We start from the raw sequence: 27467 nt of genomic DNA, 5'->3' as shown, positions 1-27467 counted from the left end.
GGAATAGGATACTGAGATTATTTATTTTCTTTCTCATAATTTATGTCACTACTAGGGCTCTCACGATAAATACTATACTCGTCTGTACTTTTATTAGCATTTCCCCCATTCTTTCTTTGTAAAACTGATTTTTAACTGAAGTATATTGAGTTTCATAACATTTCATGTTTATTGCAATATGTGGTATTTTAGGATATGATGATGCACTTTTAAAACAACGGTTTACTGTCATTTTTATGCTCGAGAGTTGACAGTATCGGGTATTGTTAGAGTCAATAATATCGTTTATGACAATACTTTCCTGCCTCAATATATCGAACTTCAAATTTGTTATCCTGACAGGCCTGGTCGCTACTGAATCGTAAATCAGACTCTAACGCTTACTCGTATTCAAGTAGCATTTTCCCCGGATACTTTTTACTTTTACTCTCACCTGAGTAGCCTAATTTCTTTGGTGACTACTCTTTCCTTCTTCTCGATATTTCAAAGTGTTACTTTAGAAAATATCACTCTACGACTTCACTGGCTTTATGATTGTGACGACCTTGTGAGGGTTTTCCATTTTACTGCACACTTGAAAGCAGTAATAGCAATAGTAATAATGTTTAACCTCATCCTACTAAAACTACTTAATTTCAAATGCATTGTTTAAAGCCATCACGTCGTTTTGGTCTTATTGTAATTGCTGCACTTAGCCAGCAGGTGTCAGCAGATACAGCCAGAAAGTGTTGGCTCTGTGTTAACTTTATGAAGTAGGCCTATAGTTGGATCCGTATGCGCACATCAGTGAACTCTCTTGATCTTATTGCAGTAAAGACAATGTTAAATGTATTTTGTACTGCACTGTGCACTACAGTCTCAATACCGCGAAGATCTGACGTTTGGGTCTTTTGGGAATGCGTCGTGCGTAAAGTTATCCTTTGTGGTACGCACTAAACCTTGTGACGAGCATACGCCGCAGATACATTCAAACTCGGCTCTAGACAGTCATTGTAGGACTTACTGCCTGTCTGTTCCTCTCTTCCCCTTCCCCACTTTTTTTTTCTTTTTCTTTCTTTCTTTCTTTTTTTTTTTGCCTCCCTCATGCACACGCTCTCACGCGCGCTCGCGGCGTGTGCGTGTCTCCGCTCTCTCGGAGTTTGAGCCCACTCGCCCCGTGTGTCTGGCAGCAGCAGGCGCTCGCTCTGTTGCTCGACTCCAGCTCACTGCTAGCAATGGCGCTGCGGGCCGGCCGACTGTCCTTCGCTCCCCGGTGTCTGCTCGCGGTGGCCGTGCTCTTCCTCGCAGGCGGACCGCGGTCTGCTCTGTCGTGCCCCAGTCGCTGCCTGTGCTTTCGGACGACGGTGAGATGTATGCATTTGAACCTGGAATCCGTGCCGGCCGTCTCTCCGCAGACCACCATTCTGTAAGTGGCCCCCGCGCTGCACTCCTTCACATCTAACGGGAACCGACTCCTCGCGCTCTCTCCAGGAACTTCGACCCAGGAATGCGCAGAAAGTTTTGCAGCCCCATGTGTTAGTCTGCTGGTATTCGGCCAAGCCTTCTCCAGTCACTCCTTTAAATGCTTTAGAAATCACAGTGGCCGAACTCTCTTGATTGTCCATGCTCCTTTGGTTTTAGACGTGGATAATGGCAGTAAAAAGGTGTATGCATGAGTTACTACAATGCTCCTGAAAGCTACCTCGTTTTAAGTGGAGAGACACCTGCCAGTGAGTTCAGCTGTTGGCCGTGGAGGTTAATGAGCGGGGATTTTAGGGGCAACACAGCTGGTAAAGTCAGCAGAAAGTTCTTATGGGTCAGAATACACTTCGTCCTGGCACTGACTGGCAATAACAACAGCATTGGTTTATAAGGTCTAAGGTCAAACACTGGGGGCTCATTTTCTGTGGCTATTCTTTAGATATCATTTGCTATCAAGGAACTTTTTATTACAGTACATGCATGCTATTGTAAAGTTGCTTCCTTAATCCACAAGCCTCCTCCTGCAGAGGTTAAACTCCATGTTTGCCTTTCCCCTCTTGATAAAAGCAAGGAAATACCTCTCACTTGACAGGCACTTGTGACTGGGCCCTGCATGTCAGAGGCACTTGAAACTTTTTTATGTCGTTGGTCATAGGTTCTCAAAGTGGCGGTGTGCCCCTGAAATATGTGGCACTCTTTTGTCTTCAATCTGCCCATAACGCAAGGCATATTAATAGACCTATTGAAAGGGTAAACCACACAAAGGACTATCTGAGCAGAAGCCACAGCAGCAGAAATCAGTCTTGTCCTCAGAAATTTGGAGCACCCACACCCTGCGAGAAAATGCATGGTCCGGCATGACCCATTTTCCTGAGAAGTAAGATATAAGCCCCACGTGTGCTATAGGAGCTCTGTTTTTCTTTCTTTCTTTCTGCGGGATGTGTCTGGTTTAGGCCCTAGCCTTCATGCCCTGTATGCTTTGAAGCTTCAGGTTCTTATGGCTATTGGTTGATCTGTCAAGACTAGACTTGCCAGCTTCCTCTGTGGTAGGAGAATGCGAGTACTCGACCTAAAGCCATCCCAAACTCAAAGGGTCTGTAAACACAGTTGCTCAAAACAATAAAGGGAACACTTGAACAACACAATGTTACTAAAGTGTTCCCTTTATTTTATATATAAATAAAGGTTGATTTTGTCCATTTATTTTGACATTGTGTCATGTTGTGTAATGAAAAGATTGTTAGTTTATAGTAGCTATGGTAGTGCTGTTACCGGTACTCATATCCAATAATGAATACTTATACGTTCTACTTCTTATTGATAAAGTTTGCAATTCATGTGAGGCCTGCTCCATCATTTGAGGATGTAGAGCACATGGGCCTGTCGCCATGGCCCATTAGTTTTTTCACCATATACTTGGACAGAGATGCATAGACTTTCTTCCCCAAATTTTTAGTTCTTTCTGTCTGACATTTGTTTCTCAGCTGTTTTCTCTAAGGGCTGTCTGTTTGAAGGATGATAGTAAATTACTTTTCCTCTACAATAGTGGACACTGCGCCTTATCTTTAGGTTTTTGGGGCAATGATTAAATAGAGCGTGAGCAAAAGAAGTCTTTAATAAAAAAAACAAAAAACAAGTTGTCATTCTTTAACACCACTGGTACAAATGTTTGGAGTAATAACTTTCCATCTTGATCATTTTGATCAGTGGTATCCAAATGGTTTTTCGTCTTCTAATAAATATGTACAATAGGTTGCCCTCTGGAGCCATGACTCTCCTGAAAAAGATTCAGAAATCTCAGTCCGACTTTCCATGTTGAACAAAGGTAATGGGTTTGAAGTGTTTCAGTGCAGCATTGAATCTAAGTGTGCGTTATCTTTGTCTGAGTGCCCTACTTCATCTAACCCCAAATGTGGATAGAGACAATGCAAAAACTAGTGGAACACTGGGCCTCAGTTGGTACTTGAGATTGTGATTTTGATTGGAATTTGATGAATTGCCCAAAGTTGTCCTATATTATGTACTGTTATGTATTACAGTACATAATATCAGTATTACAGTATTATGGTCCTTGCTGGTCATTGTCTTTGGGCATGAACTGTGTGACTCCGAGCCAAGCGTCAGGAGCAGAGAAAGTCCAGCTCCATTGTTGGAATTTGCTGCAGTCAGGCTGTGGGAGGCCTCCGTCTCTGCAGCTCTGTGGAATGCAAAGGCAGAAATCCCTGAAGCTTTGCTCATTTGCTCTGGGAGATTGGGCCCAAGATAGTTGTTGAGAGGAGCTCTGCCGGCCTCTCTCCTCCTCTGCCCTCCAACTCAGGACAGCTGTGAGAGTGCGAAGGGCTGGGATCATGTTTCAGAATCCCTAGATTTTACATTCAAAGGCCTGCTGTATGAGATGGTTTTCTTGTATGGTTTTCTTAACCTTGGAGTCTTAACAGATCTTTCCAAGAGACCATTCTTCTTTTTTCTTTACCAAGGGGGGATTTTTATGCCGAAGTGACAGCGACACAAACAATCACTGCCCTTCAAGTGCAATGATCAAGTGTAATCTCTCCGCGTTTAACTCAGTATGACTCACGCAGCATGGCCTTGGCACGTTCACATGTGACTGCCCAAATGACTTGCCCCACTTCAGAGGGTCCACACATGGGCCTCAGATGCACTGGGTCAGGGCCAGCCTCTGTCGTCATCCTGGCTCAAACAAGCATGCACTGAACCTTTTAAAACGCTCCTCGCGGCTATTGCCTACATCTAGTCAATTGAACTGTGAATTTTGTTTGGATTTTGAATACAGAAGAGCCATGTCTGTAGAGTAGAGTCAGGGCTCGCATGACAATGATCTGCTTATGGCATTGCATTGTTAGTTAGGCCAAGTTGTTGGCCAATAAATAAAAGCAATAAATTCAAAATGTGCAGCCTCGACCTTTGTAAATAAAAGCATAGTTTATAGCATTTCAGTCATGGCAAACTATATATGAAATATGATTGTTCTTGCTGTGAGGTGGCAAAGGGTAATTCCACTTATTGAACATCAGATTTGTGTTTGACAGAAAGCAGTGGTGGTTCTTGTTCTTTGTCAGTGTGAGCCGCATAAGCAGCCAGCCTGTGCAGGGCTCCAGACTGTTTTATGACTGCCTCTCTCTGTGCCTTGAGAACACATTAATTGACTCTTTTAACAAGTCCTGGAAAAACTCCTCAGCTTCACATTTGCTGACATCATCCAGCCTAATCTCTCCTCAGAAAGGCCTTGTTTAGTAAACAGGCGCGATACAGCTTCCTCCATTCTTTTCCATGTCGACTGAGTCACTCCACTCCCCATCTCTCAAACTTCCTGATGATAAACTCCACAAAGCAACAATAAAAGATCATCTTGATTTCTGGCACCGGATCTCAATTATAGTTCACTAAAGCCATTGTTTTTAATGATAGGATGCACCTTGGAGACTTTTATCACAGCAATGGCCGAATATGGAAGCTAGATGCGTGACTCTCAAGTTTAAAATATGTACTTTGATATTTTACGAGATGTTCTGGTAGTGCATAATTAAGTCGTTTTTAAGTTTCTTTCTTTTTTTACATGACATTGCATCGATCATATGTTTTCCACTGTCTCATTAGTAAATCTTTGAGGCTCCCTCAAAGAGCTCCAGGCAGGTAAACGGGACATGTCTGGGCACTGCAGTCCCTTCAACTCCCGGCCTCAGAGAACTGTTGTCAGAAGGTTGCCTTCCTCCTCACCTGGAGGAGATACTTTTTTTTCCTCCTCTGAACGTTCACACAAAAAATGTACGCACTCATATGATATTTGACAATGGATGCCCATCAGTAGACCAGTGTGAGAGTGGACTACATCAGGATTAACCCAGAATGGAACCAAATTTTAACCTGGACCTTTCCACTACTAAACCAGTGACTGAAGCTTAACTACTGTATCTATTGTGCTAAACAGGGAGTAAGCTATGGCTACTTGTGCTAATAGGGACAGATGCAGTACAAAAGCAGTAAAGCAAAACCAGTGCAGAACCGTTACTTGGAGTTAAAGAACGCGATGTACCATCACTGTTACCTGTAACGCAGTTTGAGTACCACTGCTGTGTAAACAACGTTGTCAGCACTTCAGACGCATCACATCTGTGATGCGTCAGTTTTCTGACTGCACAGAGTTGCATTCTGGCTCATGCTTGCTGCCTATACAAAAGGAAGAGTGCATAATAAAATGGCTGACTCACTCAGATAAGATCCATATGTGAGGATTTTTCTGATGAATTACAGGCTATGACCTCATTTTTGTTTTCCGACCCACATTTCACAAACCTCTCCTCAAGATTATTAGGCGTAATCCAGTCAGAGGATCACAAGTCACTTTCTTCTTAATGCAGGGGCTGTGACAGGAAAAGCATCCAAAGAAAATAAATAAAATTGTGGCGGGGAGAAATAGTTAAAAGAAAAATATTGAAGAAAAGATAGCTTGTGCTTGTTTTACTGTTTTCAGGAATGTTGTCCCCTCATTTGACCAATAAAAAAAAGCTCATGTACACGTTTCACAACCACTTTACAAGGCCACATGCTAATAAAATGCTGTAAGTGGGAACGCAGTGTTATGAACAGGAAATGAGTTTATCTAATTTGTTTGTTTTCAGGGGAATTACGTTTCCTTTTTGCAGTATAAAATGACTTCATACTGTCACTAGATAGTAGCTGCCATGATAAGGCCAGCACTTTACTGATTACTGGTAAGAATAATAGAAAGTGGCTTGGCTGTTATCAGCGCTATGTTTTGCTTGAATTGAAAATCAAAATAAGTTTGGTGATACAGCAACACTTCCCATGACTGCCCCATATTGAATGTACAGAATATCACTCGTTGCTCACTAATTTCTTTATGCTTCTTTCAGAGACTTAAGATTCAACAAAATCAAGGATCTACAACCAGGTTCCTTCAGACGATTAAAAAACCTCAACACACTGTGAGTTCAACAAACATTTCTTCTAACCTACAGTGAATTTTGGTTATTATCGAATGTTTTTTATGTTGTTACACATACATACATGGCCTGAATCGGCTGGTAGTCTTTTAGTTAACTGATTTGCGTGGCAGTTCTTTGTGGGCAAGCTGCTTTGTCTAAGGTGTGCTTGTTTCTTCCGCTAAATTAAATCCAGAATTATAGCTGAAATTAAACAAGCTTAACCTTACTATGACGGAAAAAAATGGAGAAGAAAGAAAGTTGTGCAAAGCTGGTGAACCGTTAGAATTGGCTTTAGCATAAACGTAAATCTAAAAGAGTTGAGTTCTTTGCTGCTGACTGTTGTTTTTCTTCAGCATCATTAAGTGTAACAAAATCTATTACATGATGATACATGTAACTGTTGGAAGTCTGCCCTTGTTGCTTTAGCTTTCTTTTCACATCCTTAGGTCAAGGGTAGAGTGCGAACAATTTACAGTCTCTTGGCTCACAAAAACTGACTTGGAAACTGTCCTTGTTTCATATTCCAATATAACCTCTAATTTCTGCTCGCTGCAGCCTCCTTAACAACAACCATATACGAAGGATCCCAAGAGGAGCGTTTGAAGATCTGGAAAATCTCAAATACCTGTGAGTAAGCCCCATCTTTTTTTTTGTTTTTAGCTTGAGTTGGGTTGTGTGTGCCAGGACTCAGGACTCACATGTGTAATAGTAGTTGGGTGTAGCTGCTGTGTTGTCGTAGCTGCAGAAACCATTGGTTGTTTATTAAACGATGTCTTTCAAGACTTCTGATTCAGCAAAATGTGTCATTGGTGTTTGTAGCCTGTCTGCTCCTTTGAACTCATGCGTCTGGTAGTGCTGACTGGGGGGCATCGGTGGTAGAGGTGGTTGGAGCCATGCTTTGCTCAAAGCGTATTTGTTTGCCACTTGGACAGAAATCCCACAATACATCATGTGTGGTTGGTGTATCTCTCATTTTGGCTAAGCTCACATAAAATAATAGGTGGCGGAGATTATAACTAACAGTCTGGTTGCATTTACGTGCATTTGTGTGGAAAACAACTGCCATGGAATAAATATAACCTTTTTTATATATTATCCTGAAACAGCAGTATATTGAGGAGATTGTTTTGATGCTGTATCATTATGAAAAAGGTTGCAGGAATATACAGTATCAAGATAGTATCCAGGTGAAGCGATTCAGATTGGGTTCACTTTATATAAATCAACTTTCTATGAATTGGCCAAGAAATTATAGAGATGTTAACGATACAGGTCCAAACAAAGGCAATATGGTCATAGACACATTTTACAATTCTTTGCTCTCTTGGCCTCAAGAGAACATAATTTGATGTGGAACTTTAATGTAATAATTTTGTAAGAATTACTGTGGGTTTAGTTTACTTTGCAGTTTCTACTGACGGACTTCTGTAATAAACACTGGGGGTTTAATTACAGAGGACCTTGGTCTTTCAAGCCCAGTCCATCTCGAGCCTGCTCCATTGTGTTGTCTTTGTGATTAGCTGATGCAGTGCGTTGTGGCTTGTAGCTTGAGGCGAGACTGTATCTTTGTGTGTCACCTCCTCACTTCCTCTGGGCCCAGTGCAGCCCACTCTCTGTCATCTCCCATGTCCATGTCCATTACACTTAACGGGTGGGTTGCTGTCTGCAGCGCGGCTCCCACCTCTCCCACGACCGCCACCATAAACAAGTCAAGCAGAGGTCGAGCTCTGTTTGCCTCACGCCGCCGCTGCATAGTTTCTTATCAAATATTTAGCTGTATTTACATGTAGCTCTGAGTGTGAGTGTGTGTGTACTTAAGTAAATGCCACATTTGACTTTAAGTTTTTTAGCAAGATTTTTACCAGCATAGATGTGCACAATTCAGTTCAATCAATTTAACTTTATTCTGAATTTAATACAGATTAGACAAACAATAAACACATTTCCTTAATGGTATGATATAATGAATAAAGAGAATGTGTTTAAATTGTGCATTTGATGTCTATTGTTGAAATGTTTGAAGCATTACAACTATCTTATGCAATGACTTAGAAAAACATGCACACGTTCTCACAAGTACCTAACATGTGGGGTCTAATCTGTATCTGTCTTTATCTGCGATGGTGGAAGTGCGATACATCAGACACCCGGAAGCCACTGAGACACAGGAATGCAGGAATTATTGAGAATTTTTACAGCTATTACTGTACAATAATACAGATTATGACCATTTTATTTAGCGTCATTACATTACTGGCCTTTAAATATGTGTGGCTGTGTGTGTACCACGGGTGAAATATTTCCTCTCTTTCAAATACACTGAGGGGCTGTGGTTTCATCTGCTGTGTAACATTTAACCTTCCATTTCAGATCATTCCGACCATTTCTCTCATACGGCGTGGTTCAGATTATCTGGTGTGAGTGTTACTAATGGTACTGATTATCTCTTCTTTCAGCTATCTGTACAAGAATGAAATCCAATCAATTGACAGACAGGCATTTAAGGGGCTTGTCTCTCTTGAACAACTGTAAGTGACCAACTTCTTTCTTCACTTTTTGTCTGCTCACCTCTGGCTTATTACCCCATTGCTTCAGAGACTGAACAATGCATGGCGCCTGGCCAACACCAAATGACTTTTTGTTTTTTTATCATAATTGTTTTCATAATTGTTAAAAGCATTACTGACGTAGCTTTGGCCTAACGCAGGCAGCATATTCTTTTCGAGTTCATTTGATCTGTATTCATTTACTTTTCTCCCACCCCTCTGTGTACCCCTCTGCCCCTGCTCTATCACCATGCATGCCATCTGTGCACCTTTGTGTGCAGACTGTGCTGAGCCATTTGACCCGCTGCATGAGTCGCATGTCTTGTGTTTAGGAAACCATTGCAATGAAACTTGCAAACAAAGTCTAAAGCATTCCTGTGTTTGTTAGCATGGCGGGCAGCAATGTATTTCAGACCAAGCTTTTATTTAAGCACATCTACTGCTATTATTCACTGAGAAATGTATCCAACACATGCAGATACAGTACATGACAATGCTGTAAGTCACTGTATGTCCTTGTGTTGTTGTCTAGCATCTTTCCTTTTAAATAAGTTTGATTATGGCCTGGCTTCAGATTGCATGTTAAGCAGCTGCTTTGCATTATGCTACATTGAATTGTGTATGCATATATGCATGGACTGGTTTTGTGCTAACAATAGAAATAGTACTAGTTTTATGTATGTGTTGTTGTTACTGCAGTTGAAGATTTCTGCATTTTAAATGATATAAAATGTGTACTATAATCTATAGTTTTGTGTTGTCTGGAGAACTGTTCTGAATATCATTTGATCTTTTTTGAGGCTATTTATTGTGGCATTTTGTTTTAGCATTTTGCGGTTTCTTTTGTCTTCATGTCCTGTTTGTTGTAGCCTTAAAAAACCTTTATGTCTCAGTTTTAATCATATGAAAGAGTGCAGGGAAAAATATTCTCAACTGGCTCAAACATTTAGATCTGTGTTTATAAGTACTGGACATTCTAACCTGTGGGCTTGGTTTACGCTTTTCCAGATACCTCCATTTCAACAACATTGAATCTTTGGAACCAGAATCCTTTGCTCACTTGCCAAAGCTGGAGCGCCTGTAAGTTTATGTTACACATGTCTCCTGTAACTTAAAATGACAAAATACTTCCTTATCTGTGCCGGTTACATCAGTGCAGTGTTGGGGCCAAACTATTATCCCAGTCCTCCATGGTCCCATTCAAACTCTGACCTTGTTGTTGTGATCGCACTTTCCTGTTTTTGTTTCAGGATATTTGCGCAGCATTGTGCGCTACATGGTCTTAGATAAGAGAAATATAACGGCTAATTGGATAACTATGTGAATAGCCCTTCCCACCATTGCATTACCAATTGTCATCATATTCTGGATTTGCTATAACAATTGTCTGTCATTAGGTTTTTACACAACAACAGAATCACACAGCTGGTGCCTGGGACCTTCTCTCATCTCGAAGCCATGAAGCGACTGTGAGTAGAAACTTTTTTTGTGACACCATGTTCCGGGGCTGCACAATTGAATCGCAATTTGATTGGACGCAAATATCAATGAATCACCATAACTACAGTGAAATTGTGTTCAGGTGTTGGGTTAGTCCTGAGCCGCTGTGACGTATTACGTTAATCTTCTCTCCAATGTTAATGCTACTGGGTGTCTATAAAATGTAAAATCTAATTGTGCACATTTAACTACATGAAAATATACCAGTAAATAACTAATCAAATTTTAATCACAATTCAGATAATCACAATAATATCATTTTACAAAATTGTCGAGCCCTTTTTTACATGTTACAGCTGCTTGTGCATGATATCTGGATGTTAATAAATGGCATACTGTGATGAGATGTTTCCCATTATTAAAGGCGCTTAAATTTAACAGAAAATACATTATATAGAGATACTGAAGAAATTTTGATCGGTATCCAACAGACAATGTCCAGTGAGCCATGAACTTTCCCACACCAAACCCTTTTGATCACGGCCCAGCAGACTCCAATGTTGGGATTTAGTTGCTCAAGGTCAGCTGCAGGAACAGTCCTGCCATATACAACGATTACAGCGTCATACTTGGAACATAGGCCTCTGCAGCATTAATCACACTGTCAAAATCACAGGGGATGCATAATTAAAAGGATTTAAAATTAGATATTAAAGCAGTACTAAGTAACGTGTTTACCTTAATAAATCCTTTTCGTAGTCCCTGTGGGGGTAATACAAGTGTTTATGGGATGATTGGAGGGTCTTTCATCTAACCCTGGTGTCTCTGGCCAGAAAACCATGTTCGCAACTTGACTGCCACCGGACCAGAGCAACCAATACACACTAATAGAATCACGAAGAAGAAGCTAACATGCTAATGGGCAAAGCTAACTGCGGGCTAGCGTCACTTTAAACAGTATTTACAGCCAAGTTTGAGTGAACAAAATAATCTCCATTGTATAATTGGATGTACAAAATCTCTCTCTTCCTTCACCTTTTCTGTCAGCGTAGTATTTACTCTCCAAGACAATTAATAAGTAAGTAATAATAAATTAGCAATTTGCTACGACACCTGCAGTTGCGCTTATGGTCTCAGTGGCAAGAGTTACTTAGTACTGCTTTAAATCCTTTTATCCCAGACCTCTGAACTTATGCATGCTCTGAAATGCATGTGATTTATTTGTATCGAAGTACATACTGTATTTCAGTTTTGACCCAAATGTTAATGACGCAAAAAATTGGCACTAAACTGAATCTCATTCTTAAAACAATAATCTACAATATCAAAACTCACAAATGATTTAATTGCAAAACTCAGAAAATCTCAACAGGATATTTCTCCAGATTATTTCAGTCCTGATAACAACATGAATCACATCGTATCGTACTGTAAAAATACCAGTGTAATCTTCTCTGTTTTTTTATGTTGTTCCATTGATGATCAGACGACTGGACTCTAACTCCCTCAACTGTGACTGTGAGCTGCTCTGGTTAGCCGATCTGCTCAAACAATACGCCGAGTCGGGAAATGCACAGGCCGCCGCCACCTGCGACTACCCCAGCCGTCTGCAGGGCCGATCGGTGGCCACCCTCACTGCGGAGGAGCTCAATTGTGGTACGAAAAGATCTTACTTTTATATGCTGTATGTTTTACTTCATCTAAGCCTTGCCACAACTTAACAGTATCAGCGTGAGTCTCGTTTTTATTTAAAGAAGAACTCAGTAACTTGTTTCCCTTAATAAATCCTTTTCGGGGGTAATACAAGTGTTAATGGGATGATTGGAGGGTCTTTCATCTACCCTTGGTGTCTCTGGCCAGAAAACCACAATTGCAACTTCCCTGCCTCCGTGTCGGAGGCGCAATTCACACTAATAGAATCACGAAGAGGAAGCTAACAGGCTAACGGGCAAAGCTAACTGCGGGCTAGCACCACTTAAACAGTGTTTACAGCCAAGTTTGAGTAGAAAAAATGATCTCCATTGTGTAATTGGATGTACCATATCCCTCTCTCCCTTTTTTCTTTTCTGTCAGCGTAGTATTTACTCTCACAGAGAATTAATGAGTAAAAAAAACGCAACATGCTACGACATCAGTGGTGCTAATGGCCTCTAGGGGCAGCCTGATAAACCACACCCACCTTCTTTCTGTGTGAAAGAAGGTGGGTCTGGTCCACACACGGGAAACAAGTTGCTGATTGGCAGCTAAGGCCTAGCCGAACCAATCACGACCGTCACAGAGAAATGACAAGGTTACGTCACTCGCTGCACCATTATGTTGTTTGTTCAATGAACATTAACATTAGCCAAAACTAATCATGGATGAAGTAGTCGAGGATTTTGCCTCGCATTCTCCGCGTGAGTTTATATTTACTGCATATTTTTTGAATTGGACTTCGGATGTCGTCACGTCCGCTAATTGCTAATTGCTAATTGGTTTATTTCACTGACAGTCTGTGCGCATTAGGCCCGCCCGTTCAAACTGCTCCAATTGCTCCGTGGCCAGACTAATTCCCTGCGTGGAATGGACAGGGAAGAGTATGGCAGAGCCAGGCAACTCTAGGGGCACAAGTTACTTAGTTCTGTTTTAAAAGAAATAAAAATGAAGATATCCGTGATAAAAAGGCCTGTCACAATAACAAATTTGAAGTTCGATATATAGAGGAAATATCACGATAAACGATATTATTGACTCTACGATACTAGATACTGTCAACTCTCAGGCGTAAAAATGACAGTAAACCTATGTTCTAAAAGTGAATCATCATGTCCTAAAATACCATGCAATAAACATGAAATATAATGAAACTCAATTTCTTTCAGTTAAGCATCAAAGTTTTACAAAGAAAGAATTGGGGGGAAATGCTAATAATGTACAGACGATAAATATCAAGCCCATAAATGTATAGTTTATCTGTTTTTTATTGAAGTTGAGATAGTATTTATCATGACAGCCCTAGTGATAAGTAATAAGTAATTTTAGTAAAAATTAAACCAAAAAAGCCATATTCTAATGTTTGGTATTAATCTCACTAGCAAACATTGGCCATAGTCTAACATTTCCTGAAAACAATATAAAAACTAGATAAAGAAGCTGTGAAACAACTCAAGTCTTCAGTCGTAAATACATCTAGCGAACTGATTTGTCCGAATGCTTTGATGTGAACAATAACTCCAGTATTTTCCTTTATCTATTACCAATCTAAAACAAAGGTATATCCTACCTTTGTGTTGCCTGTCTGAAGATAATCAGTAAAAATACATTGTCGACTGAGACCGACAGTGGCTTCAGCTGTGCTTCCTGTCTGTAAGTTCAGTACAGCACATGAAAATGTGGTATATTGTGACAATGGGGCCCAGTCCCTGAAGTTATGCATTGAAACAGTGTCAGTTTGTTTTCTATAATATCCTCTTTGTTTAAACCATCGGCAATACTGTAGTTTATGAAGACGTCATTTTGTGTTTTTCATGTGATTTGATACACCCAGACTAATAAATAGGTCCATTGCAAACTAAAGTTACAATCACTCCTTATGCCCAACCACATCAGACAGTAAACATGTAATTTGATGGACCAAACCTGTCTATTCTTGCTCTCTGTAAACCCACTGAATCATTTGTCTGTAGATCAAGGAAGTCTGTGCTGTTTAGGCCTTTCTCCTTTTGTTTTCTTGTGGCTCTTCTGGGAGCAACAATGTGTGTCTGGTTGTGCAGCTGTTCAAACAATGCCACCTCCCTCTTCATCCTGTATCAAAGCCACTCATGATGTATCTTCCCGCTAAAGCTCCGGTTCTACATGTGTGCTATAATGATTTCAATTGAAGACCAGACAAGTGATCTCGAGCTGTGATGACACCGGCTCTATAGTTAGGTTTCTATTGTGAAGTTGGATTTATCGTTAAACGTCTATGTGCTGCTCTCTCTTGAGACCAACTAACAATTTACTGTGAATCCCCCGTGCTTTCAGAGGTACCAAGGATCACATCGGAGCCACAGGATGTTGACGTTACATCGGGGAACACTGTCTACTTCACCTGTCGAGCCGAGGGCAACCCTAAACCGCAAATCATTTGGCTCAGGAACAAGTGAGGTTCTTTTTTTGTACTGTAAGGCAATCAGTAAAATTTTGCTGCTGACGTTTGGCAGATTAGAATTAGTTTAGTTCCTTAATTTGTATTTGTGAGTATTTTCCTGTCAATTTATAATGTTTCTATAGTTTGGTGCCTTAACAAAGTGTTCAACAATTGTACAATGTTATTTCCTTTTCTCTTCAGTAATGCTCTGAACATGCGAGAGGACCACCGTCTGAATCTGCTTGAAGATGGGACTCTCATGATCCAGGACACTAGAGAGACAGACCAGGGAGTGTACCAGTGCATGGCCAAAAACGTGGCCGGGGAGGTCAAAACGTCCCAAGTCACACTGAGATATTTCGGAGCTCCCTGTAAGTTCTGACAGAAAACAGATGAACACATGTTAACTATATTAGTATAATGTCAACGTGTTGTCCCTATCACTCCAGCAAGGCCCAGTTTTGTGATCCAGCCTCAGAACACAGAGGTGCTGGTGGGTGAGAGCGTCACTCTGGAGTGCAGCGCCACGGGACAGCCCCAGCCTCGGGTCACCTGGACCAAAGGGGACAGGACGCCTATTCCTAGCGACACACGCATCAACATAACCCCTTCTGGTGGACTGTATATTCAGAATGTGGTGCAGGCGGATGGAGGACAGTACACCTGCTTCGCCTCGAACAATGTGGATACCATACACGCTACAGCTTACATCATTGTTCAAGGTATTTTTACCATAGGTTACCTCTAGTTCCACATGGCATTAATACCTGGTGATCTGAACTAGGTTATTTAGCTGACACATTGAGGACAGTAGAGTGTTGTAAGGAGTGTCAGTATTATTTAGACTAATGATCAAGGTCACACAAATCTCATTCCCTTTTGTCTTAAGCAACTGAATCATTATTGACTTCCTCCTCCATAGCGATCCCCCAGTTCACAGTGACGCCCCAGGACCAGTCCGTTTTGGAGGGGCACACAGTGGACTTTCCCTGTGAGGCCACCGGTTACCCGCAGCCTGTCATCGCCTGGACGAGGGGGGGCAGTCCTTTACCCTCCGACCGCCGACACACTGTCCTGTCCACTGGATCTCTGCGCATCACTCGGGTGGCCGCTCACGACGAGGGCCAGTACGAGTGTCAGGCTGTCAGCCCTGTGGGAACTGTTCGCACTGCAGTGCAGCTCAGCATTCAACAGAGAGGCAAGAATCCCTATCTTCCAGATAAACAGATGAGAGATGTGAGAGTTTAGGCTTTAATTTGATATTCTCATTGGACAGAATTACCAGACATACCAACGAAAATACAGTGGGTTCAGGAAGTATTCAGAGCAGCCTGCAGTTGTTACTGGATACTTACATCACTATGACTTTCAAATCCTTCATTTTACCTTCATATTTTTTTTGTAATTTTGTCTTTTAATCAGTAGTTTAGTTCATCAGGTTGTCACATAATAAAATATATGTTTGAACACTTCCTGAACAAACTGTACCTTTTATTTGTTAGCTTTTTAAAAGACTATGACTAAATTAACTTTTAAGTAAGTCTTAGTAGATCTCTTTGATACATGTTTGGTAATGAAAAAGAAGAAATGTCCCTCTGAAATCAGGAGCTTTAGACATTTCGGGTGGCTTAAACTAACAGCTGCAGCATAACTGCTGTAATGCGAGCATTAGCTCGGTTATTACAAACCATTTTCAAACAGTGTATGTTTTGTTCGAGGAAGAAGGCGGTGTTAGGTGGTAAAAGTTTAGCATGTGGGAGTGGTGCAGTTCCCTCAATTCACAGTAAATTTGTCTTTCTGAAATGAGACTCTCTTTGATGGTCATGATGTACTATGCAGCGTTCTGTGCTGTGTGTAAGGATTAGTTATTGTGTGAAGGCGTAGTTTGTGCATCTGGGCGTTTATGGAAGTTAAGATACACGGCTGGGGTTGCATTGTGGCTATGCTTGTGTGCCTGTGCGTACCTTAAATTACAGGCTTGGCACAGCACAGGAAAGCATGGTACTCTGTAATCCTGTGATGACACCATGTTTTTCCATGTTGTAATGGCTGTTAACATGATTTAAAGTACACACTAAATTGAAGCCGCCCCAAACACACTGACAATGTAACACTGCTTGTTCTTTATAAAGAGGGTGTTTCGCTTGCTAATGAGCTAAAACCACAGCTAATTTTGTAAGTAATTAGACATTTACACTAAACTCTTGTGGGTTTTGCTGTTGCATGGGCAGGAAAACTTCAGGGCATGTATTTAAGTCATTATGTTATATTTAAAAGTTAAAACAGCTAAAACACTAACGTATTATGTAAACGCCATGGGTTAAATTCTCAAATGCGTTTGAGTCAGACCTTGTAATGAACCTCTATGTGCTCTGCTTTGTGCTGTAAATGTGTGGGATTTTCCCAAGGCCAGGTGCGTGCCGTCTGGCATCTGCATGGGAAGCTTGGTGGAATTTGATGGTGGTATGTGGGAGGCAGTTGTATACCCTCTGCCCTTAGCTCTGTGGAGTTGTGTCATCGCTGTAGACAGTACGAGTCAGTGTTGTGTGAGATTTGGTCATTGTGCAGACTAGACTATTGTAGACTTTTTTACCACATGAAAAACAAATGCTTGACTTGAATCAAAAGGATTTTTTTTTTCTTTCCTATTTCTGTTATTACTATTGTACTGTTATTGTGGTATTTCATCATTACACTGTTTTTGATTTGATGTACATCCCGCTCTTTTGCATAACCATTAACTTGTGTATATGTTTTAACTCATTCAGTAACGCCTGTTTTCACAAATGCTCCAAGGGATCTGACGGTGGAATCTGGCCAGGACGTCCAGATCCCCTGCAGTGCTCAGGGCCAGCCGCAACCTTTGCTCACATGGAACAAGGTTGGACGTTAACCTTAAATAGCTATTTACTATTGTCATACAGTATTATTCACTCAAGCGTGTTGCAATTAGGGAACAGTGTCACAGTGTTAAATTTGAGTTTTGCTGCTTTATGATAATAAACCTTATACAATTGTCATCATTATTGACACTGAAACTGCATATAGGCATTGAAACTCATTCACTGCTGAGATATAATCATGATTGACTAAAAAATCCCTAGTTTCATACCATTTTTTTGAAGATTTCCAAGTTCTACTGTCTGAGGCATGATCCCTGACCTGTAGCAATTTCTCACATGTTTTACAGGACGGTGTACAAGTGACAGAGAGCGGAAAGTTTCACATCAGTGAAGAGGGCTATCTCGAGGTCAAAGACGTGGGCACCGCTGATGCCGGGCGTTACGAGTGCATCGCCCGCAACTCTATCGGCTACCAGGTGGCCAGCATGGTCCTGACTGTCACAGGTGCAGTGAGCTTGGCAGTTGGAAATTGTACCTAATATCATGGCATGTACAGACAACATAATTATGTTGCCAGGGCAGCACAGTGGCGCAACAGCTAGCAAGAAGGTCCCTGGTTCCCACCTGGACGGGTTTGCATGTTCTCCTCGTGTCTGCGTAGATTTCCTCCGGGTGCTCCGGTTTCCTCTACCACTAAAAACATGTACAGACAAAGGCTACAGGGGAGGAAAAAAGTCTTCACCAGGAGGCGTGTTGTTTGATTTTCAAACAACACGCCTCTATGACTATGGGGGGCTATCTTCACACAAGTGAACTACTGTGCTCCAAGTCCAGACTTTATAAAATAAAAAAAGTCTCAGTGGTAAATGACAGTGTATGCATAGTTATTTAAGATATTCAACTTCTTATCCTTGTTAACTTCTACCGTCGCACAGAAAGCACCTTTGCACCTCCCTTCAAACAGAGTTTGTGGGAAATGCTTTGAAACACATTCAGATCGGCCACTAAGTCGCTGCTTAGCCCCATTGAAACTTTGAAGAGAGACATGGCACTTCCCACCGCCCGTGAGGAGTCCTTCCTTTCACAAACACGATGCACGTGGTCCTTATGCTTCTGTTTTGTGACAGCCGTGATTCTGTCCAATGATCGCCTCCTGTTTCCTTAGTTTATCCTCGTACTGCGTCCGACAGAGGCAGAGCCATGTTGAGCCCGCTCGAGCAGGTGAAAATGGCCATGGCACCAACTCACCGCTACTCGAAGGGTCACGAATGCGTCTTCAAAGCTGCGTAGAAAATACTGAAAAAGACATAGCCTGGTTTGATTGCAAAATGAGCTGAAAATTGGTTCGTGGGCCGGACCCGGCTCCTTGGCTGGGATTTCCCCAGATCTAATTTAAACTGTACAGTGCACAGTGAATCTGGATTTAAAATGTAAATATAATTAGAGTTTAACACTCATAAACAAAACACAATTAGATATGTGATGTAAGCAGTGTTTCACTCACACAGGTCTTACACACATTTTAGAAGCTAGAAGGTCTTGGCTTTCAAATGAGGTATCACACTGGCATATACTAGGCCGTAAACTCTCCAGTCAATACACGTTAGGATTTGAATATACATAATTGGAGAAAATAACTCTAACCCTAAGATGGCAAATAATGGGTTAAAAATCGGCATTATACTGTACCCCTTGCCGGCGGAAATAACTCCTGATAATGTGTGAACAAGACTGAATTATTTTCACATTCTGGATTTCATGCAGTGATATTGGTCACACGTTGCTTCATCTTCCGAAAATTCCTCCAAGCTTTTCTCTCAAAATGTTGGTCTTTCCTGCTGTGAATTCTTGTCTGAGATAACAGTGCTCTGCTGCTGGACCATAAGCCACATTAACAAACTGAGCTGATGTTGGATTCTTTTCTGACTCACGTCAGAGAACCGCTATTTTCTATGGCTCTGTTACATGTCACAGGGTCCAGAAATGTTTAACTCCAACTCAAAAAAGGGACTGGAACTACTGTAGTTTTTGTGTTGCATAATTGCATAATAATCATTTTGAGTATAACATAAAATTGTTAATCCTTTTTATATTTCAGACTGCTTTCTTAAATGTTACTAGTGCATTGTAAAGTTGACTGTTTCCAATTGTTTTTTCCTCTTGTCTTTTCTATAACAGTTCCTGCGATAAGTAGAGAAGGAGATACATTTGTCAGCACTTCTATACAGCAAGCCATAAGAACTGTGGACAGTGCCATTGAATCCACAAGAAGACGTCTTTTTGATGGGTAAGATGCCTTTCTTTGCTTGGTTCAGACTGTGTTTTTGTTGTAAATGTGCATTCAGAGCTTGTCTGGTCAAATGAAATAAAAGAAAATCTATTAGATTGCAGAGCTATACACTCATGTGACAGGAGTTAGAACACAAATAGTTTGCCTCAAATCGTCCTGGCACATGACTTGCATATTCCCGGCCTGAGTCAGAGCTTTCAGAAATAAATGACCATTCAATAGTCTTTGCTCCAAGCTCTACCCTGCTGCTTTCCTTATGTTTTATATAAGGCTGCATATATACATGCCAACATGTGTTTTTGTATTGTTAAGGCATGAATTTAATATTTTTCCAAAATATAAAAATGTGATTATAAGAAAGGTGTTAATTATAATTTAATGAATGTAATCAAATGGATTGGTGCCATTTAAGAGATGTGCTTCTATGAATCACACATTAAATCCATATTAATAGCTAAGGATATCTGGGCAGCAGTGGACAGATTCCATCCTATTGCTTTAAATGTAGATACTGTAATAGAGCAGCATATTCCATTTAAAAATTTCCATCTTGATTCATGCCAAAATTATGAACAAAGGTAACTTATTTTTTGTGGCAGTAATACTCTGTAAATACTAGCCATAACATTGCTGTCAGTGTTCAATTCCTCTCTTCTCCAGTCAGCCTCGCACTCCAGCTGAGATCCTGGCTCTTTTCCGGTATCCTCGTGACCCATACACCGTGGAGCAGGCCCGGGCTGGAGAGATCTTTGAACAAACCCTTCTGTTGATCCAGAACCATGTCAACCAGGGCCTCATGGTGGACACTAACGGCACAGGTGAGGCTATATACAAAACATTTAAATTTTGTCTGATTAGAGAATAGAGATCATGCTACGTACAATGACAATCATTCTATCAACAAAAATAAGTGAAATACTGTCTGCTCCTGGGCAGGATTAGCAGTATTTCCAAGTGTAATCTAAACAGTGCATTGCTGAGTTATTGCACACATCAATCCTGTCCACATTGCTGTTTTACAGCAAAGTGTATAGAAACGAGTCTGAACAGGTTATGAAAGTTTTGCTTGTACCTGAAAGTATAGTATTTCTAGGTTTGCACTGAGTTGTCTCTGCTCTATGATATAAGGATCAAATGGGATATTTTTACACAAATGTTACAGTACTATCTCTATACATTCAATGTGTTGATTTTGTTTGTTTTCATTCTACAGCCTTTCGCTACAATGACTTGGTGTCCCCTCGGTTTTTGGATATGATTGCTAACCTGTCCGGCTGCACAGCGCACCGCCGTCTGAACAACTGCTCGGACATTTGTTTTCACCAGAAGTATCGGAGCCATGACGGGACCTGCAACAATCTTCAGCACCCAATGTGGGGGGCCTCTCTCACTGCTTTTGAGCGTCTTCTAAAGCCAGTCTATGACAATGGTTTTAACTTACCCAGAGGAGCCATGGAGCGCCCGCAAAATGGGTACAGGTTACCTCTGCCAAGGCTGGTGTCTACCACTCTGATAGGCACAGAGACCATCACTCCAGACGACCGCTACACCCACATGCTCATGCAGTGGGGGCAGTTCCTCGACCATGACCTGGATGCAACAGTTGCATCTCTGAGCCAGTCACGCTTCTCGGACGGACAGCTGTGCACACAAGTCTGCACCAATGACCCACCGTGTTTCCCAATCCAGTTCCCTCCCAACGACCCCCGACAGATCCGCAGTGGCGCCCGCTGCATGTTCTTTGTGCGCTCCAGCCCCGTGTGCGGCAGCGGCATGACCTCCCTGCTCATGAACAGTGTGTATCCCCGAGAGCAGACCAACCAGCTCACTTCCTATATCGACGCCTCCAACGTGTACGGCAACTCACGGCACGAGTCCGAGGAAGTCCGCGATCTGGCCAGCCACCGGGGCCTGCTGCGGCAAGGCATCATTCAGCGAACAGGAAAAGCTCTCCTGCCGTTTGCCACCGGACCTCCCACTGAATGCATGAGGGATGAAAACGAAAGTCCCATCCCGTGTTTCCTGGCTGGAGACCATCGGGCCAATGAGCAGCTGGGTCTGACAGCCATGCACACTGTGTGGTTCAGGGAGCACAACCGAATCGCCACAGAGCTCCTGCGACTGAACCCGCACTGGGACGGGGACACCATTTACCACGAGGCCAGGAAGATTGTGGGGGCCCAGATGCAGCATGTCACATACAATCATTGGCTGCCAAAGGTAAAATATTTGAATTTGATTGCTTTCCTTTCAATGGACAGTATATCTAAATGTAAATCTTTCCCCTTCCTTTCTTCAGATCTTTGGAGAGGCTGGTGTGAGAATGATGGGACAGTACACTGGTTACAACCCAAATATTAACGCTGGCATCTTCAGTGCTTTTGCTACTGCTGCGTTTCGTTTTGGGCACACCCTCATCAACCCGATCCTCTACAGGTTAGGTGAGGATTTCCAGCCCATACCCCAGGGGCACCTCTCTCTGCACCGGGCCTTCTTTTCCCCCTTCCGGATTGTGAACGAGGGGGGCATAGACCCACTCCTGCGCGGCCTCTTCGGGGTTGCGGGGAAAATGCGGGTGTCTACGCAGCTACTGAACACCGAGCTAACAGAGAAGCTGTTCTCTATGGCTCACTCTGTGGCCTTGGACCTCGCTGCTATGAACATTCAGAGAGGAAGAGACCACGGCATACCTCCATACAATGACTTCAGGACTTTCTGTAACCTGTCTTCAGCACAGACGTTTGACGATTTGAGGAATGAGATCAAGAATCCTACTGTGAGAGAAAAACTGCAGAGGTAACATTTGCTCAGATATTGACAAGTATTTAGATTAGGTCACAAGGTAAATGGTGTGTGTGTGTTGTAGGCTGTACGGTACTCCTCTGAACATTGACCTGTTCCCGGCGCTGATGGCAGAGGACTTGGTTCCAGGCAGCAGGCTGGGGTCGACCCTCATGTGTCTCCTGGTGACGCAGTTTAAGAACATACGAGATGGTGACAGGTAAAACTTTGGTAAAGCACTTCTCAATTTTAATAAAGGTGTATGTTAGTTCTTTGGTCCAATTGATTGCTTTACATTTTTCAGTTGTAACAAATAAAAAATATTTATTACACTACACTGTAAACTTGCCATGCCAATTAGAATTGATATAGAATAAATATATCTAACAATTTACCAATCTCCATGTAGGTTCTGGTATGAAAACCCTGGGGTGTTCAGCCCTGCACAGCTGACACAGCTGAAGCAGGCCTCTCTGGCCAGAGTGCTCTGTGACAACGGGGACAACATCACTCGAGTCCAACAGGACGTGTTCAGCGTGGCCGAGCTGCCTCATGGCTTCAGCAGCTGCGAGGACATTCCCCACATTGACCTGCGGATGTGGCAGGACTGCTGTGAAGGTCAGACCATAAACTCCATTCATGGATATGTCAGGGTATTGTTGTTTTATTTATTCATGACAAATACAAAAGGGATAGACTGCATATGACAAACAATGTAAGACACACAGTATGAAACAACATTGGTGTTGAACCTTCTGGAGTGTACTTTTGTATTGATTTGGTCTCAAAAAACACAAAAATTTAGTAACCCTAACGTGCCACCGCACTCTGCCTGTGTTGTCCTAGAATGCCTCGAGCCTCCAGTAATTAATAGTAATAAAGTGTTTTTTATAGGTTACAGCTATAACACATTGTTAACATAAAGGACATGCAGCAGTTTGTTTGTTTGTGGAGTGTGCTCCTCCGTGAACACATAATGAAGCCCGTCTTTACGAGTGCTGCTCACTCTAATTGTAGGGGCTAGAGATGGCATTTGTGGATGTTTCACCTGAGGCTGCTGCTGACAGGGCACAAATGAAGCATGCTGGGGCAGTTGTTAAGAATTCGAAGACTCAGCTGCTTTCATTTCACTTAAATACAAAAAAATACTGATTGAAAAAGTTAAAAAAAAAAAAAAAAAAATCTTTCTTTTTTTCTCTTGGCCTTTCCCTAAAGTCAAGTGTGAGCAGCTCTGTATTGTGTCTGTCGCTCTCTTTGATGGGGGCACAGAAAAAATGGTCCAACAGTCGCTTCGGGTTTAGAATACATTTTAAATTTTGAGCTATGAAGTATCATTATCTCTACCCCAGGGTGCCTCAAACCATAGGTATTATTGAATTTCCAGGCCTTACCCTTAAAAACACACATTCAATTGTTAATAAAGCTGCCAAATGCAATATGCAGAAGTTAAAACACAATACCGTATGTGGATCCCAATCCATCTCACAATCAGTTTTTGGAACGGTACCAGAAAAGCGTAGAAAAGCCCTGTTAAATAATTGTGTTTCACTTGCCTTTTAGACTGCAGGACCAAGGGCCAGTTCAACGCCCTGTCATACCACTTCAGAGGACGCAGATCCGCAGAGCACAGCTACAGTGAGGACAAACTCATCGATAGGTAACACTGGACCCAATAGGACAATAGAACACGTTTACATTCTACTTTATCAATGTAAATGTATGTCATGTTTTATTATAGCCCAGTGGAGAGTCCTGTTAATATTACTCTGAAAACACAAACAGAACCTACTGTTAGTGAATTCCATGACTTCGTCTCTGAAATGCAGAAAACTATTACAAGTTTACGAAAGCAGGTTTGTGTCTCACTCATATTTTTATCTTTTGCATTCCTCTTAACTGTATACAAATTTTAGCTTATGAGCATTATACGGAACATCTGTTGAATCTTTGCAGATAAAACGACTCGAAGCCCGCCTGAGGAAGACTGACTGCACTGATAGTGAGGGGCGAGAGCGATCAGATGGAGAACAGTGGAAACAGAACCCGTGCACCACCTGTGAATGCACAGTACGTCCAACACATGCTCTTAATCAGGTGTCTCACTAAAGATGCCTGAAGCACCATTTATCATGTACACAACAACATTAAGTACTTAATACTTGTTGTCCAAACAACTCTTTTATAGCGCTAAAACTGTCTGCCTTTTTTACCCAAATATTGTTCACAGTCTATTGCTTTATTTAAGTCCTGTGGTGCAGTGTTTCACCCCTTGGCAGCATTATAATCCTGGCATCACGTCTGTCTTCCTTCTGTTTCTTGCTCACTTGGCCACTAGGTGGTTGCCACAAAATAGTTTACGCTTTAATCCTTTTTTTGTTTTTTTGTTTGGTAAATGTTGTTTATTTTTCTATTTTTACTTCCCATTTTCTGCTCTGCTCTTTGAAGTAGTATATGCTTTTACTGTATGAATCTTAACAGTTTATTATAACTTCAACCCACTCTCTTTTGTTCTTTTATAAAAGTGCTTTTATCTAACTGTGCTGTTATGCTATTCTGTGTCCTGCAGGATGCCCAGGTGACCTGCACTGTAAAGTCCTGCCCACCAGCTCAATGCAAACATCCTGTGAAGCTCAAAGGGGCCTGCTGCCCAGTGTGCCTCAAACAGGAAGACAGCAGGCACATCTGAAATGAGGACATTTTCATCAAATACATGTGAGGTCTGACAGTCAATCGCAGACGTCCAGAGAGAAAGAGACTCCTCAGGTGTGCCTCTATGCCTCTAACAGCCCTGGCTGACCCAATTGCCTCATTTGTTTTCATTATGTACTACTCTCATTGGTCAGAGAGGGGTTGTTTTCTGAGTTGTTGCCCCCTCCAGGGCCAGCAGCCTGAGGCTTGGTTTGGACCTGCTGGCAACAAGCCAGCCATGGCTAAAAGGGTTTATCTCTGAACTGATGGCTGGATGGATGACTGGGCAAATTGTAAACCCCAGAGACAAACCTCTTCTCTTCGAGTCCCCTGAGGCTTCTGAAGTGAAACAAACAGCCACTGTGTTTGTTCAACATTCCCAACAACGCAGAGGCCAGTGGCCATCGACAGGAAAGGGAAAAAGATGACGAGGCCACCATTTTGTTGACTCAAATATTCTCAGGTCAGAGATGCAGATAACTGGTGCTATATCCCTTTTCTATTGATTTTATCAAGAAATGCATACCTTAAGTATTTTTGTATACATGCCACAATATATACATGCAGTATGTGCCTTTTTGCGCTAAAAGGACTGTTTTATTTGACTCTTTGAGGATGTTCTCTGAGCAGAGATACTTTTTTACCCAAGGTGCTTTAAACATGTGATACATGTTTTGCCTCCCATTTTGTACAAAATTCTTGTGTATGAAGTAATGTGAAGCCCTACAAAAATGCAAAAAGTCTACTGATCCTTGTTCCGTACTTCGCAGACCATGTCAGTTTAGTTGTTTTGTCTGCTGGTCTGTCCTGGTCTGACTAAGGCGAACCTTTTGGCGCCCCCTGTCAAAGGACAACCGGCTCTTGCACTGTCATCCTCATTGTAGAATTAACAGTGTAGGAAAAGTGATGTAACCACTTAAAGCCAAATGTATGATTTAGATCTAAAAGCACATGTATCTATAAAACAGCATGAATGTTGCAAAAAGAGCAGGGTGAGCCTTTGGTGTTGCTACCTTTACCACAGCAGTATTTTCTGACTGCTTCATGCACATTTCATTTTCATATAGACTCTGCACTTGAAGATTTGCAGTTCAGTATCAGTTTATACCAGGACATACTTCATGCATTCCTTTGTTAAACCTTCACGTGGCCTATTGCTTTTAACGTTTTTCACACGTGTCTAGTCACCTTCCTCTTTCAGGACCATCTGCACTGTCGATATTGTTTCGGAATTCTCGCCCACAACATGATTTCTTTGCATGTTAAAGTTTTTAAACTGGGGTGACGTCGTTTATCCAGGCATGTGTGGAGCGCAGCCCTCTGACCTCCATTCCGCTGTAATGGAAGCCATATGAAAGGGGAAGCGAGGGTGATGTTGGGGGAGGAGCAATGATTGGGATTGTCAAATGAAAACAAGTCTAGACACGCTTTGAATGGAGCACTACCTCCTGTCAGTCTGCTCTCTTGATGTCCATCTCATGAAGCCTCATGCACTCGTTTACCTCATGTAACACAAGACGCACCAACCTGTTACCTTTGGGTTTGTGCAAAATGAGCAGTGTTCTTTTCCATTGTTTTCTTTATGTTGTAATGCCCTGCGCAGTTGTCACATTCTCAAAACAATTGCCTGCTAAACTTTCCACTCATAACTCAACAGTAGTCTGCAAAACAGGCAAAATGTTCTTCATATAAATTCCATTACGGCAGTGCTTGTACTGTATATAGATACATGTGTGTCTTTCATCTATCGCCTGAATCCATTTAGGTAAGTTTTCCATGCTCTGGTTACGAAAGCACTGTGAGACTTCTTTGTCACTTGCTGTCAAAATTTGTTTTTGTTGTTTTAACTTTTTAAGTTTCCTTACCCACCCCCTTTTCTGGATAATCTCTGTAGTATGTGTTAATGGAATGCACTGTCCCGCAAGACTGAACATGCTTTACTCACACTGTCCCAGAACAAGTGGTCAACGAGGATATAAAATTACCTATCATGACTTTTGACGTATTGTATGTTTGCCAAAGAACGGTTTGCACTGTAATGCCTCTCAACAGTAATAAAAAAAAAAATGAATATGCCACGTTTCAATAAAAGCCATTTACTCCTGCCGACAAAGCGTTAAGATAACACAGGGTTAACTGATCTGATTGCTAGCAGATGTTCTCCATCCATTAGTTGTCATTAGCTTATCAGAGTTAATCAGCAGCACGTCTGAATGTATTTGTTTGTCTTTGCCTTACTGTGAGCATGCTCTCAACAGAACCCTGGGAACCGTCCACACCACAGTGTTTAGTGTCATTTTGTATGTTTTTAAATACCATTGTTAGCGCAAGTGACCAGTC

At 41.8% G+C, this 27467-nt stretch overlaps 1 protein-coding gene across 3 annotated transcripts; it reads left to right on the top strand.

Moving 5' to 3' along the window:
• Positions 1-1159: 1159 nt before the first annotated feature.
• pxdn (peroxidasin) lies at positions 1160-27171 on the top strand. Of its 3 annotated transcripts, XM_079573904.1 has the most exons (23): positions 1160-1405; positions 6357-6428; positions 6984-7055; positions 8885-8956; positions 9983-10054; positions 10372-10443; positions 11901-12070; positions 14420-14537; positions 14727-14896; positions 14975-15247; positions 15448-15723; positions 17294-17406; positions 17716-17872; positions 19547-19655; positions 20319-20476; positions 20872-21878; positions 21958-22454; positions 22525-22659; positions 22849-23057; positions 24000-24096; positions 24178-24292; positions 24393-24506; positions 25006-27171. In XM_079573904.1, the coding sequence occupies exons 1-23, from the start codon at positions 1215-1217 to the stop codon at positions 25123-25125; spliced, it is 4389 nt and encodes a 1462-aa protein (XP_079430030.1). In that variant the 5' UTR covers positions 1160-1214; the 3' UTR covers positions 25126-27171. The 3 variants fall into 3 exon arrangements, with proteins under 3 accessions (XP_079430030.1, XP_079430031.1, XP_079430032.1); XM_079573905.1 differs by lacking the exon at positions 8885-8956; XM_079573906.1 differs by lacking the exons at positions 24000-24096; positions 24178-24292; positions 24393-24506; positions 25006-27171 and having other exon boundaries at positions 22525-22670; positions 22849-22983.
• Positions 27172-27467: the final 296 nt, after the last annotated feature.

Source organism: Gobius niger (genome assembly GCF_951799975.1).
Source record: "Gobius niger genome assembly, chromosome: 16".
Lineage (NCBI taxonomy): Eukaryota > Metazoa > Chordata > Actinopteri > Gobiiformes > Gobiidae > Gobius > Gobius niger.
This window is presented reverse-complemented; position numbering and strand designations above follow the sequence as displayed.